This window comes from Monopterus albus, unplaced genomic scaffold (genome assembly GCF_001952655.1).
Source record: "Monopterus albus unplaced genomic scaffold, M_albus_1.0 scaffold1.1, whole genome shotgun sequence".
Taxonomy (NCBI): domain Eukaryota; kingdom Metazoa; phylum Chordata; class Actinopteri; order Synbranchiformes; family Synbranchidae; genus Monopterus; species Monopterus albus.
In genome coordinates, this window is record NW_018127881.1 from 1,504,758 (window position 1) to 1,519,883 (window position 15,126).

Consider the following 15,126-nt stretch of genomic DNA (forward strand, 5'->3'; position numbering starts at 1 on the left):
GGAATGCCTATTTTGAAAAAGTATGAACTTCATATCAGGCATTTTGCTCTGTGTATTACCATAGGACAGAGAAATATAACAAGTACCAAGGCAGCAATGGAAGAACACAGAAAGGCAGGTTGATCAGGCACCTTTGGTTTAAGATTTTGTGTGGAAGTTCTTACAATTTTGAACCTGTGGTAGGACCACATTACTAGCTTAGTCTCAAGTTACAACCAAAACACACTACAACATGCCATCATTCCTGTTACTTGTGTACCCGGTAACAACAGACCCTTTGCCAGTTCAGGATGCTCGCTCGAACAAGGAGTCATATGTTGGATTTATGTACAAGGCTTATGGCAGCGTATAAAACAGCCCAGACTAATGATCCATTACATGAAATGTTGTATTCAAAAGTTTGTCTGTCTTACTTTTACTAACCTATAAGCGACAGGACTTAAGAATTACGTTAAATCCTGGTCAAGGCCTCCTTTTTAATTGTTAACCTAAATATATGTTGAGCTGCCCAAGAGTCCTCTTCTAAGATGGTGTGTTCAGGTATTTATTCTCTCCAGCCAGTGAGGTAAGCATGGACGTCATGTCACCGACAGCCATGTTGGACAGGCCAGAGCCTGCAGGTAGGCTGATTGATGTTTGAGGGGTGGTGAGGCAGGAAGAGGCCTGGGAGGAAGACCCTAGCTGACCCTGGAGGGGATTATTGACTGGGCTGAATGAAGAAGACTCAGCATCATCGATGATGGAGGTGAAGTCTATGCGGGCATTGTCTAGGTCCAGGTTTTCTAAGGCATTAGAGATGGGGCCAGAATCAGGATTGGGAGCCATGGAGTCAGACTTATTGCCACCTGTTGGGTCTAGGTTGGATGCCATACTATGCTGCTGTTTGATACAAGGCCCATTTTGGGAGGCCATATATTTCTCCATAGCCATATTGATCTGACCAGAGTAGTAAATATTGTTGTTATTAGAAGGAGAAAGCATTTCGTTTTGCGGGTGTTGTGGATGCTGGACTGGAGGCAGTCTGACCCCTCGTCTGGGGCTGGAAATAGAGTGGACAGGGCTGAGGTGGTCTGGGCTGCCCAGGTAGCCTCCTCCCACCTGTGAAAGGCTGTTCTGGCGGCTGAGAGGTTTTGGTCCCTGAGGAGGCCTGGGGACCACCATCTCCTGGCCATAGCATGAGCTTTGAAGACCTGTCAGCTGCTGGTCTTTAGGTGTCACAGAGCTGGGCCCTCGGCAGTGGGTTGGAGTGCTTGTAACCAGGTTCTGGTTTGGGTAAGAAAGATAGGGCTGGCTGGAGTGAAGATTCTGGTTTTGGTGCTGTGGACTGTGCTGTATCAGTGCTGTCTGGCCACTCATATCCACATTGTCAGAAGGAGGAGGAGGTTTAATTCCACTCTGCTGTTGCTGTTCTTGTTGCTGCTCCCACATGAGTGCTTGCTGGGACTGTACATAATTTCTCACCATCATCTCCTTTGCCTGTATCCAGCCTGAATTCCAACCACCCCCTCTGGGGAAAGAGGTTTGGTTCTGTCCTTGAAAGTCACAGCTGGGATTATTAGAGCTCCTTGTCATAACCTGACCTACATGTTGTGGGTAATCTTGAGTCTGCTGGAGGAGCATACGCTGCTGTTGGAGCTTTGTACTTTGACAGGCATTTCCACCTCCCATCCCAGGGTGGAACTGCTGCTCAGGCTTGATGATGAGCTTATGTGTTCCATCAGGACTATTATAAAGACCTGTCTGATTGCTGAAGTGGGCCTGTGTCTGTTGAGGCTGCAGGCTGGGATCTGAGTATTGCATTCCCTGTTGGTTCTGGAGAGCACGGCTAGAAGTCTGGACTTGGCAGTGGGTGTCACTCCATGGGCTTCCAGTATCACCACCATGGCCTATGTTAGGATAATGGGGGCCTGAGGGACTCAGCTGGCAGGTGCTCATACTGTACTCAGCCTGCTGGAGAAGGGTAGTACATGTGCCCTCTGGCTGAACAGACCGTGACTGGCCCATTGGATTTCCACCAGCCCTAGAATTGACTTCCTCTCCTTGGTTCTGGTAGTGTCCTTGCATATAACTCTGGTCTGGACAGCCCAGAGAGTCATGGTTTGGGGACAGCTGATTTGAAAGAGGACCTCCACCTCCAACTCCTGCAAGATTTTGATGCTGTTGCTGGTATCCTGTGAAGCTTCTTTCTCCACAGGACATCATCATGGCTCGATCCCTGGCATGAACAGGGGCAAGGTGGGGTTCCATACTTATAGCCTCCATCATTACATTCTCTGTAATGCTAGGCGGTCGGGGGGAGTAAATGTGTCGGGTAAGACTGGTGTCAGAGCCACGGTGTAGTGCATTCCTTCTGCCCATCATAGCTACATTATTAAGGCTATTGAAGCGTTTTGGGAGAGCTTGTGGATCTGCTGCTGAATGAACTGGGTCACTGGCTCTTCTGCTGCTATTACCTGGAACTTGGTGAGGGTACATAACACCAGTGCCATACTCTGTGTTGGCACTGTGTCTACGTGGGCCACCTAGTTGAAGGAAAGGAGGCAGCGGCTGACCCTGGAGCTCACTCAAAACACCTCCTCTTCTGCCTGGAGTTCCCGGCTGCTCCATATTGGGTAAAGGAGTAGGTGGTGGCCCACCAGTTGCTGCAGCATATTTGGCCTTTAAACTGTATTGCTGGGCTGGTGTTAAATTAGGAAGACCTGGCAATCCTCCCCCTCCAGAACATGAAGCTGCTCTGCGATTGGTCTCAGGAGAGAGGGGGTCTCCCCCACTCTGCTCTGGGCCAACAAAGTGACATCCTCCCCTTCCTGTTCCTCCCATTTGCGAGACCTCACTGGAGCGCCGACTGGACAGGTAAGGGGACACCATGGAGGAGCGACGGCTGACAGTATATGCAGAGCTCAGGCTGCTGGTGCCACTGCCTCTTCTGTCATTAGTAGCGCATCCACCTCCTAACTCATGGTTGGCCAACTCCATAACACGGCGATTTGATAGGAGCGGAGAAGGTGTACACATTCCCATATTCTCCCCTGAACCTGAAAATGTACAACCAAGAAGAACATCCTTAGAGATGGGTTCATTACGATCTTACACATATTTATTTTGACTTGTACAGCCACAAGTCCTTAGAGATAGTTCATTACGATCTTACAAATATTTATTTTGACTTGTACAGCCACAAGAAAACTGTTTGCAATTTCCTGGTTTTCTGCATAAATTGGTCATGAAATGTGATCTGATCTTCACCAAAGTCACAAATACCAACAAACACAATATTTTTAACACTGTAGCATGCAAACCCTACATGTTGGAGACACATGTCCTGTTATGCTGTAACAATGCAATTCTTGCTTCTGGCCAGCAGAATATTCTATTTTGTGCAACAATTCACACTTCAATATAAATCAATACAAACAAAGAATATGCCCATAATTATGACATTTTGATTATTTATGAATGATTTCATCGAACTTACCAGGAAGTGTAGGTAGCTTGTTGTTGACACAGCGGCTGGGAGGGCTTGGCCTATGAATTTGCTTAAGTTTGTCAATCTTCAGGTTCTCCAGCCTCTTCAAAGCCTGTGCTGACATTCCCATTGTTCCTCCTCCACTTACAGGCTCCCCTCCTCCGCCACCTCCTACTCCATCCTCCAGTGCTGTGAGATCCTCCAAGCTGCCCGCTGCATTTAAGTTCATCTCCACCCCACTGTCATTGTTGTTGGCGCTCCCCAGTGGAGAACGTTCACTGCTGCAGGATGATTGACCACCAGGGCTTGGCTGGGATTTCTGTAAGAAGTATTGTAATATGTTGTCATGTCTACTTGAAATTACTGACAACCATTTTCAAATGGCAGAAATGTATTTTGTACCTACTAGGCTAAAAAAATATCTATGGATACTGTTAGAAAGGCTTCGGGTTAAGAGGAACTTTGATAATGGACAGATAAAAATTGAGCTGTAATTTGAGTTTTGTAACAACTTGTACAGTGTATGCCTGTATTTTCCTTTGGTCAGCAGTACTGGTAAGAAAATTTACTACAGTTTGTTGTAAATGGAAGCAGGTCAGGTAATTCAACTATTTTCTGTTAAGCTAAATGTTATCTTCCGCCGGTGTCATTGTTGTGCACATTAAAATTCACCTTTCCATGGTAGATGGTTGAATTATCTTACTGATTAATGTGGTAGGACGGCCGAACATCCGGGTGACTGCTGTATTTTGTTTTCAATCTTATATTTTGGTTACTTGAGCATTGCTACTTTAGTGCTGAGTCAATGTAAACCAGCTACCATGTTCTGGTAGAATCCGCCAGATGTCGCTAGTACTCTTAGCTAAATTCAATCCTCAGTTATTGGGTGAACTGTACTGAAAGGACTGCTTTAAGAGATAGCTGGCGGTTTTGAGTTATTGTGTTTCCATATATCAATATATAACTTCACTTGATTATGGTATATCATCTCCATAACAATAAGTAATGTACTGTATATTTGTTACTTTGATGGAAGCAATGAGAATAACTTGCCAGTCATTGTAACTGGCAGTCTAACTTTAATTTAGTTTTTTCTTTTTGCTCTGTAGAACCACACACACACACACACACACACACACACACACACACACACACACAGCCAATAAAGTAGATGTAATTATTCAAGTCTCCAGTCTTGTGTCCTGACTGACACCCAGTGGCGAGTGTCATATTCCACCAGCTAACGATAAAACTTCTTTCCCTCACCTATAGATACAGTCCTAACTTTTAATTAATTTTCTCATTTTTAAATGATATCACAGGCTGTCAATAAAATGTACCACTCACGAGAGCGTTCTCAGGAGCCAGGAGTTTGCAGTCCTCCCTGCGTGTCTCCTCTTTCTCCAGCAGCAGTTCAGAGTTCTGACTTCCAGGGGTCATGGCTGAGCCAGGGGGTCGAGGTCCTGTGTCTCCACGATGCTTCTTGGTGATGTGGGCTTCAGGGCCGTGCACTGTCTTTACATGTTTACGCAGTGAGCTGGGATCTGTGTATCGTTTAGTGCAGCCGGGGATTTTACATACATACGGTTTCTGCAATGGTTCAAGGTGTGGGTCAGTACACAATCTTTTTTGTGTGTAGACAGTCTTGTATACCATAATTCACTTAAGTACAGGAGTGTCTCCAATGTAGTGCCTTGACATTCTAGGTCCAGTACAAATGATTGATAATGGCACTCTCTGTATAAAAGTTAACTTTTCCTTTTTAAACCTGCCATTGCCGATGTACAAAATATTTGCCAGACCCTCTATTTTAAGTAATTTAAGTAAAAAAAAAACAACATTCAGTAATTACTTGTCTGCCTCAGACAGGATAATCACAGTTTGCTACATTAGTGTTGTTGACCATGTACATAGCCAAGACAAAATCTAAATTTACATGTCAAGCTATTTAGATTAAATTACTCTATTACTTCAGTGTATACTACAGTACCTCATTGGAATGAGTTCGGTTCTGATGCTTGGCCCGGTCTGAAGCATTGGAGAAGGCCTTGTTGCAGCCTTCATGCTCACACACATATGGTTTCTCACCAGTGTGAGAGCGCAGGTGAGTCTTTAAATTTTCCAGGCGCGAATAGGCCTTGTTGCAGCCTTCAAACTAAAACAGAAATATGTTTTTTTAAGTCAAGTTGCAATACCTTTAAATAGTCTTAAATAATAGAGGATCCACTCACAGTGCACTTGTGTGGCTTCTCTCCGGTGTGTCTGCGCATATGAACCACCAACATGTACTGGGCTTTGACAGGCCTCTGTTCTCGAGAGCATTCCTGACAGTGACACACAAACTCCTTCTTCTCTCCATGGATGTGCTCATTGTTGATGTGCTGCAGAGTAAACAGATAAAGAAGGAGGCAGTAATCAATGTGATATACTAAAATGCTAATGCAAACGAGTATTAAGTAGGATTTGAAAATGTAGCCTTGGATTTGCTCAAGACCACCCTGTTTTTCCTTTGTTTGTTTCCCCAGTGTACGGTGTCTTTAGATCAATATTTCTTACATGAACTAGCTGGTCTTGTGTGTCAAATTCTTTGTTACAGCTTTCCCAATGACAGTTTGTTTCATAGATGGCCTCTGGTTCAGGTTTCCCATCCTCTTTGTCCAAGTCATCTCTGCCATCAAGTAGACCCAGGAGAGGGTCCTGATGAAACATATGTGCACAAACCAAAACATTTGTTTCTGAAGTTTAAATGAAATCTATACATACTTTGTACATTTGTACTGTATTACATATCAGATATCAGCAGGTTATATACTGGTGATATGATGGAGGTTCACTCCACCTATAGTTACAGCTTCTTAGTTCCATTTCATTTTGACAAAAAAGCTTTTCTTTTCCTGCATGAGTATCTGATAAATCTAAGGCTGAAAACTAAAATATAAATGTGTGAAAAGAGAAACAACTTGCAAAAGAATAAGAAAGTTACTGTACCTGAGTGCCAGTGGAAGAAGGACTTGCCACATCTCCCTCTGACCTCTCCTCCATGCTCTTCACATTCATGCCATTCATCACACCTCCCAGCCCCGGCTCTGTTTTCAGCTACAAAGCAATACACACATGCTGTACTACATCTGCCTCGCACAGTCTGTTTCTGTCTCTCAGTCATTCACATTCATTCAAGTAATATAGATTTTATCGGTATCACATTCCCATCACTTATCCATCCTCTCGCAGGTTTGTAAAGTTCGAGAGGGCGCTGTCTTACATGTCCATGCTTGGACGGAGCGTGGAGCCGTGGATGGTGTGGAGGTAGACGGGACGCTTGGCAGGGACCTGATGTGTGTCCACCCAGAGGTGTCCCCCCACCTCCACTGTACATGGAGCCTTGTTGCCTGGATGGGCAGTTCATGTTGCTGGAATAACCCAGAGATGGACTGTGAGGTAAGAGAAAAAAACCAACATCACAGCTTTAGGAGAACAAAAACTCACGGAACCAGTGAGGTATTCAGAACGATCAAAATGTCTACAACCAGTTTGCTGAAATGTTAAAATGTGTAAGTGCATGCAAAACTTTTCCATGTACAGAGGAACATTTGATTACTCAAAACAGTGGTATTGCAGCCTTTTCTCATCATTTGCCTTTATATAACTGATTTGCCTTGATGGACAAGTCTGCCTGTGGGTACCTCTCTCACCCATTTTGCTGCAGCTTTCAGGTTAGGACAACATGTATGGTTGAAACAGGTGAAATCTAATAATTATACTCTTCATTCACAGAACCTACATTTGATGGCTATAACCAGAGTTCAGAGTAGAAGAGCTTTTGCATATGCAGCTTCTTTTATGTTAAACGCTCTAAAAATGAACTAAAACTTCAGTTTGTTGTTTTTCTGAGAAAATTTAAATCTATGCTAAAAGAGTGTTTTTCACTTATTTGTAATTGTTAGACTTTGCTGTTGGGTTTAGTGTATTCTGTGCCCGTACTGTATTTTATTGTAATTTTATCGTAATATATAGAACAGAGAAATATCTGACCTCATGGCGCTCACAGAGAGATGACCATAGGAGCTAGCACCATTGGGGTTGCAGCGGGAGTTGACAAAGGCCACCAAGGAGTTGGGTGATGTCCGGATGACTGTCTGCAGATCTACGCTGGCATCAGACAGAGGAGAGATGGACAGCGCTCTCTTTTTACTCAGCTTTAGCATAGAGTGGGGTGTGGAGAACCTCGAGCCTAAGGGGGCAGAGGATGACAAAAACAGGAAGGTTAACTTTGCAAAAGGTGTATTTAAATTTTAATTCTGTCAGGACACACCACTTCCGCAGTAATATGTGAGTGTTCCTTACCATCACCTGACCCGATCTGATCGGAGCCAGGCTGAACTTGGCAGAAGTTATTGTGAGATGACAGCATGTTGTTCTGGTTACAGTAGGGGGTGCTATTACCACCTGCAAGGCATTAAGAACAGAGAGCAGCATTAACATTTCTCAATATGAGAGCCAGTGTAGACATAAAAGCCAGACTGTAACAGTAATTAGATGGCATATTTATATTTCCTATTCACTAACATATTTGATCTTTAAAAGGTCTGTTTTTTTTCTCCAGTTTACCACAGGTTACTGCAGTAAATCTGATCAATCAGGCTTGTCTCAGCAGTACAATCAGCTTCCAGTTGTTTGCTGACCTTTCTACTGTAGAAAACCAGGTGGTTTCTGTTTGCTGCTCAGTCTCAGGTTATCTGTAAGCCCAAATCAGTACCAGCTGTTAAATTAAAGAGATGTAAAAGATACTCTGACTCACCCTCTGTGGGCAGCATGCTCCTGTGGCCCATCATACTATGTGGAGGGGGGGCCTGAGGGGGCCTCATATATTGATCCATGCAGTGGCCAAGCCCCTGTCCTGGTCCTGGTCCATGAGTCATACAGGGAGTGACGGGATTAAACATAGCGCGGCAGTCCTGGGAAGAGCCGTTGAGGAGTGGGGCACGCAGTGAAGACACATCACTGTAGAGAGACTGTTCTGATGGGACTAGGCTGCAAATGTCAAAGAAACACAGTTATGAAAATAACCTCAAAGTAGTGAGAAAAGTGGCCACTGCAAAAAGTCTTCATGGCAGCTGTAAACATTTTAGAATATAGTGCATTTGTCAAAGTATCAGAAAAGCAGTAAATGTCCAGCACGTGCATCTTGTTTGTCTTGCAACTGTGATTTCTTGCAGCATTACTCGAATTTTCTTTTATTCCTGATGAAGAGCCAGTTTGGACTCAGTGTTGTACTTTTTCTAATATATTTAAATTCATTCAACAGTGTTGCAAGTAACTGATAGTTATTGGGGTCAAAAGCAGCTAAATATAATTGTTGTCAAAATAAAAATAAAAAAACCCAGACTCCCTCATCCCCACTCTAATCCACTGTAATGTCTCTGTCTCACCACTAGATGGTGTATAGCCCATTTGTAAGTCTATTTTATGGAATTTTACTCATCTGGGTTTTCCCCCTTTCAAACTAGAGAAGTGAAGCTTCATTGGAACTTTCCAGTCTTCTTATGAATTTCAATATCTCCTCTGAAGTTCCCCCAATCTCACTGGCTAGTTTGAAATCTGCCTCTCCTATCCCTGCCTGTTTTTCTCTGCCACTCTAACTTCTCTCCCTAAAGGGCAGACTTATTCTATCCACCTTCTCCTAAGTCGTCCTTTCAGTTCTTTAATTCTTTTACCACAGCGTGTATTCCACACAGGGGCTTAATCTGTGCTCTCTAATCCACTGTGCTGGCCCCCTCGAATTTACCTCCCACCCATTCTCACTTTTTTCTCCCTTTCTCTTTTCCCATTCATCCCTTCTGTTCTACTTCTCTGTCTCTCCCTCTCTACCCCCTCTGTCATTTCTGTGTCTTTCTGTCCCCTCTTCCTTTCTCCCTCCTCCTCCTCCTGCTCCTCTGTCTTTCTCCATCCTGCCCAGCCACCTTTTTCTCCAACTCGCTCTGTTTCTCCCTAACTCTGGGTAACCTGAGCAGGGCGCGAGGCAGTCATGCAGAGCGCAGCAGGGCCTGGTCAGCCTGTAATTAGCAGCTGTCAGAGAGAGGCCGCAACCTGGGTGGTATGGGGGAGGCAGGGAGTGGGAGGGTAGGAGGACAGGGGGAGGAGTGACAGGCTGAGCTAGAACTTTGTCCACAACAATTACAGCAGGACCTGAGCCTCTGCACCCTCAGAATATCTCTTTGAGTGACAGTCACCATTACATTGTTACAAAGAACTGAAAACAACTGTACAACTGTAAAACAACACTTGAATCGTGGTCACAAGTCGTGGTCAAAAGGTTAAGGGATCCTTTTTCAAAATAATTTGTATTATTATGTATATATGTTAAAAAAACAAACTATTGACCGGTATATTGTTATTAGTATCTTTTGACTCTAAAATCTCCATGTTGATATCAGCCTCAAACATGAAACTCTCTCATCTTACTCTCAAAATGAAAGCAAATAAGCATATTAACCAGTATGTTGAGCTATTTCTTTAAGTTTCTCTTAACATGGCATATGCTAACTACTGTCTTACCCTCTGGAGGGTTGGCTGGGTGAGGTCTCATAGTGATACAGCCCCTGGTGTGGCTGCATGTCCACTGGCATTGGAGCCTCGAGACCTGCTGCTCCCCTTACACCCTAGACCTGCCACACAGAGACAAGGACATGGTTAGAGGGAAGAGTGGAGATCCAAAGAAAGCCAACGCAACCAAACAAAACTATACTACACTCGAAAGAAAAGCCAAACAGACAAAAACAATTGTGGTTGGGTAAAAAGGGAATATGTAGGATGTTAATAACAGACCAAACCAAACCAAGCAAAGCAGTCCATGGGCAAAATAATCTTTCTCTGTAGAGGTCTGGTACAAAGCATTACATCCTTAACATAAATAAAAGTGGAAATCAAACAACAAATACATAACTAAGAGTCCTACATTCAAAATCATGTTGTCTTGGTTAAATCATCCAGTTATGTTTTACCTTTTTAATGAAGCTGAGATAAAATAAAGCTTTAAAAAAACCCTCTTCTCTGATGGAGGTTATGTAATGGTACATGATGTGCCCTGACACACTCCTACACATTAGACTAAACTCATTTATTGACTGTAATCTCTTCTCTAAAGAGATTCTTGCAGCCCAAACAAGGTTTAACGGCATTAAAAATGGTAAAAACCATCTTCCCATCCTGGATACTATAGTGATCACTAAAAGACATGAGGATGAACAAATTCTAGGTTTTGGCTTGAAGCTTAAACAACATAGTTGGAGAACACTAGTAATGAAAACAGGTTAAAATGAGAGTAGAACAGAGCAGCCTTTTGTGTGAAGCTCATACTGAGAGACTATCTTTCAGCAAGAGTGTATGTGTAAGGTAATTCTAGCTGAGAGATCATAGGAACAAGCACCTGCTCATTACATCCAGCCACATAAGTGCAAGTACTAATATTTGGAGCTGAGGACTTGTTTAAAGAGATAATTAGGACATAAGAACTACTGTACACACTGTCATCGCTGTCACAAATGGACAAAGGCCAAAAAAATGAGTTTTGAGCTTTTAACAAAAAATGATTGTTTAAATTTTTGTATGTGCTCTATGACAGTGCCTTTATCAATATAACAATGAACTGATAAATATTATTAGTTTTTGAGTCTGATTTCCTGATGCCACATTTTTAGCTCAGCCCTTCAGTCTCTGTCATGTATGGGGAATCACAATATCACATTGCTGCTGTTTAAGTGACAAGTTTTCAAACCCAGTCTGCTAAGGCTGCTCTCTACTGCAGATGAAAGTGCTCTGGTCTGAGTCTAACAGGTTGCCAGGTCTGTTATGTAGCAGCATAAGTGTTAAAAAGGGGCAGTAGGGACCCAGTTATTTGGATTTGGCACGCAAAGTCAGCGAGTGGCTAAATGACATGGGCAGCACGTGACTAATTGCACGTATTCGCCACCCCGCTGAATATGTGTGCAAGGTAATTGGCCAGAAGTGCTAAATAGAGATCTTGTCGAGCACCTCAGCTGTCCAGAGCTAATAAATACCACAAAGGGGGTTCCCAAACAGCCTGACACACACATACAGTGCACCCTCACTAGCATAGCGACACACCTGTCAGTCTTGCTAGAGGGTAGCATAATAATACAGTAGCCACCGAGTCTGCAGAGAATGTGTGTGTGTGTATTTGTGAAAGGTCGAGTCAATATACTGGAAGCAGTTGTACTGTGTAAGTCTAGTGGCAAGTGAGAGGAGGTCTGGAGACAAGTGTATTTGCACTATATATGGTTTTACATTTTGTAAGTATGCACAGATAGATGATTTCATATGTGCATGGTGCTGACACAGGTGTCGTGGCACTGCGCTATTTTAGGTCAACATTTTGTGGGAAACTCTTAGGGAGTTTGCTGCCCAGTGTAATTTTGTGGTGTTGGGTTTGAGAGGGATGGGACAGCAGCATATTAAAAACCCCCAAGGCCATAAATCAAATGGCTAACTAAACAAGTCTGCTCCACTGTGGCGCAGCAAGCTGGGCAGGAACCAAGGAGCTGAGGATGAGGACAGGATGTCCAGCCACTTTTTACACCCAAAACCTCCTCATTCAAACACTCCAAGTATCACCACCCCATACAAATAAATCTCACCTAACAGCCAGGAGCTCTGCATATGCACTGAAGTCGGATGGTATCGTTGATGGTGATATTAGCTGAGCTTACCTCAATTGCTGGTTATTTTTAAGCAAACCCAAGAAGTCCTGAATGTGGTTTATTGTAATACATTTCCATCCTGGCTTACCTACTCACTCACCAAACCAACCAATGAATAAAATATGGTTTTGTATCCTTAATGGACTATTACTCACAGACTGTCAGAAACCCAACCACAAGCCCTGTCGCTCAGCAGAAGTGCACGCTAAAAGCTGATCTGGTCTTGGCTTTTCTGTGAAGGGACTCAAACACTGACCAATGTATCTAACATCTGAAAGATGAAAAACCACATTCTTGTTATGAAAATGAAAATTTGAATCCATAAGCACTAACTTGTCCTTTGGCTAAATTGTTTTTGTGGTATACAAAGAGACATCTTGTTCAGTCTCACACAGTTTGGCCATTTGTGACCTTCCCAGAAAACTCTTGGTCCTCCTCTCTCTGAGGAAATCTCCAGAGAAGACAGACATTTCCACAGGTCACTGGTCATGTCAGACAAAAGGCCTGAGCCTGCCCTGATCCACTCTGCTTCTACATTCCTCTACTCTTGGGTGTAACATTAAACTGGGGCTCACATATGCCTCCCCTACTGGCTCCCCAGCCAGTGTAAAAAGCAGCATTTAATGACAGTCCCTAACCTCTTAACCTCATCTCTCCTCTACTCTCAGATGGGAATGTGAGTATAGTACCGGTGCTTATGTGTGTGTTCTCATTTAATCCTTTACTTAGACAGACACACACAAAACAGCCTAAATACAACTAAACACAATGTCTTCGGAGCATGTTGTGCACTATAAACACCCATCTGAAAGCATTTTCTTTCACCCCCACCCTCTCCCTTGCTCCTCACTTTGCTCCTCTCATTCTGCCTTTTCCATTGCTCTGTATGTCTATCTCGGGCCATCTCCGCTCCCTCTTCTCCCCAGCTGTCTCCACCCTCTCCCTCATTCCCTCTCTCGCTTTCTCTCTAGGCTGATTCCCGCTCCTGCGACCTATCCTTCTCCCCTCCCCCTCCCGGCGGAGCTGCAGTCGAGGTGGGTGTTCTCTGGCTGTTATGACTTGAGAGACGATAATGGCAGCTTTAATGTAGCCAGTCGTTCCTGATGTGGCTGGGCTTGTGGGAGATTCTGTTGTGTCAGGGCTGTAGATGGAGCGAAGGAGGGAGGAGGAATGAAGGCGTGGCCCGGGCCCTCAGCCAACCACAGTCCAGAATCATTTTCATTTTCTTTTTTCTTACTCTCCTCATCCGCCGACTCTTTCTAGCCCAGTTGTTTTCTTTTGGTGGTAAACTTTGTTGTTTAATTCTGGCTTTGTTTTTGTAACCCCTGCCCACTCAACACAGCCCGTCCTCCTTTCCCCGATTCTCTCGCCCAGCTGTGCGCCTTTGTGTTTTTTTACCCATTTTTACCCAAACTTTGAATTCCTCTCAGCTGCTGCAATGTGATGGGGACCAGCAGCGTGGTCACTTAAAGGCCACAGGGCTGGAGACATCACTGTAAACAATAAGCTCGACGTAGTGATCTGCTGCAGGGGAGAAAGATCAGTGTCATATCTACATCACAAAGAGCCGATCTGAGTTTGATTTAAACAGCTTTAATTCCTGCTAATAGATACTGAACAAAAATAATTACTGTGACAAGGAAACAAGTTCCAGAAAATCAGGTAGTTACGCTGTGAAACGATTTAGTGCTATTGTTCATGGACTTTCATTAATACTGTATTGTAATGATATGACTTTAATACAAAACTCTGGATGGATGGATGGATGGATGGATGGACAAAACTCTGTTGTCTGTATTAATGAATCATTATTATTTATTATTGTCTAACAAACCCCCTCTTGACCAGTGGGTAGGAAAGTGACACACTGCCAGTTTAGCAACAATGTCCAATATAAGTCATAACATTTAGTAAGTCCATCACCAAAATGCAGCATTCAGGTTTTGCTTTACACATGTAAGCATTCTAACAGATGTAAAGCACAGCAGTGGAGTTCCTTCTACTTAACATTCATTTGGCTATTTTATATATATTTATGTATGTCTTTTATATATTATTAGTGCAAAGTTGATTTCAAATATATAACCCAGCCCTGTATACAACATAGATATAATTGCCTGTAGTCTCATATACTTAAAAAGAACAGCAATTTTACTGAATTATAAGCAATACTTTGCCTTCTGATTTATGGAGGTTTTTTTCATAAAGCAATTAAACAAACAAAAAACATTCAAAAGTAAGGGAATTCATAAATTTGAAATAAAACTGATATTTTTTTCTAATGTTTTTTCCTCAGCTACTAAGACTAACTATTGGGGGATGCAAAGCGATAATATCAGTAAAATGTAATCCTGTTGACTGAAATGCCCCAAACTTCAAAGATACCTGAAATAAGTGACAGTCCTGGTTTAGCCTCCATCATAGAACAAAAATACCTTTAATGATCTTGTCATTTGGTAGCCATGTTAATGGAAAAAGGAATCCCTGAAGCTCTAATGTTTACTAGACTAGTACTATGGTTTAACTTAGTCAACACTTTCAACCCCACTGATTCACACCTCACACACCCCTGTACAGTAAGCTGAGGAAGCTGTGGTGTTGATGTCTCACGCCTGGGGTTGTCACCTTGCCAGAATGGCAGAATGAAACGTTGATCCCTTGTTGCTACACAGCCAGAGTGACTGATGACAGACATCAGGGCACATGAGGGCTTGAACACTGCACCTCAACATGACTACAAACCGCACATAGAAGTGGGAGCTGATCTCAAGCACAATGAAAAAGAGTAGAGCACACAGAGCGGAAAACAGCAACTTATGAGCCTTTAGTGAAGTTTTTTTAAGAGTTATAACAAGCTGAAAGCCATGTTTTTATTCAACATGATGAAAAGAGCAGCAGAGGTAAAGAAAGTGATGCACATACTGAATGACTGTAAAGACATAG

At 43.2% G+C, this 15,126-nt stretch overlaps 1 protein-coding gene across 3 annotated transcripts in view; it reads right to left on the reverse strand.

The window, feature by feature from the left end:
• Positions 1-16: 16 nt before the first annotated feature.
• Positions 17-15,126, reverse strand: part of gli1 (GLI family zinc finger 1) — a 46,257-nt gene continuing 31,147 nt past the window's right edge. For all 3 annotated transcript variants that reach the window (XM_020606952.1, XM_020606785.1, XM_020606870.1), the window contains 12 exons: positions 10,022-10,131; positions 8,265-8,497; positions 7,811-7,912; positions 7,499-7,697; positions 6,729-6,897; positions 6,455-6,562; positions 6,023-6,163; positions 5,698-5,847; positions 5,457-5,621; positions 4,814-5,056; positions 3,476-3,785; positions 17-3,035 (listed from right to left, as the gene is read on the reverse strand). In XM_020606952.1, coding sequence (XP_020462608.1) covers positions 523-3,035; positions 3,476-3,785; positions 4,814-5,056; positions 5,457-5,621; positions 5,698-5,847; positions 6,023-6,163; positions 6,455-6,562; positions 6,729-6,897; positions 7,499-7,697; positions 7,811-7,912; positions 8,265-8,497; positions 10,022-10,092 — 4,404 coding nt within the window. In that variant the 5' untranslated portion in view covers positions 10,093-10,131 and the 3' untranslated portion in view covers positions 17-522. The remainder of the gene's footprint in view (positions 3,036-3,475; positions 3,786-4,813; positions 5,057-5,456; positions 5,622-5,697; positions 5,848-6,022; positions 6,164-6,454; positions 6,563-6,728; positions 6,898-7,498; positions 7,698-7,810; positions 7,913-8,264; positions 8,498-10,021; positions 10,132-15,126) is intronic.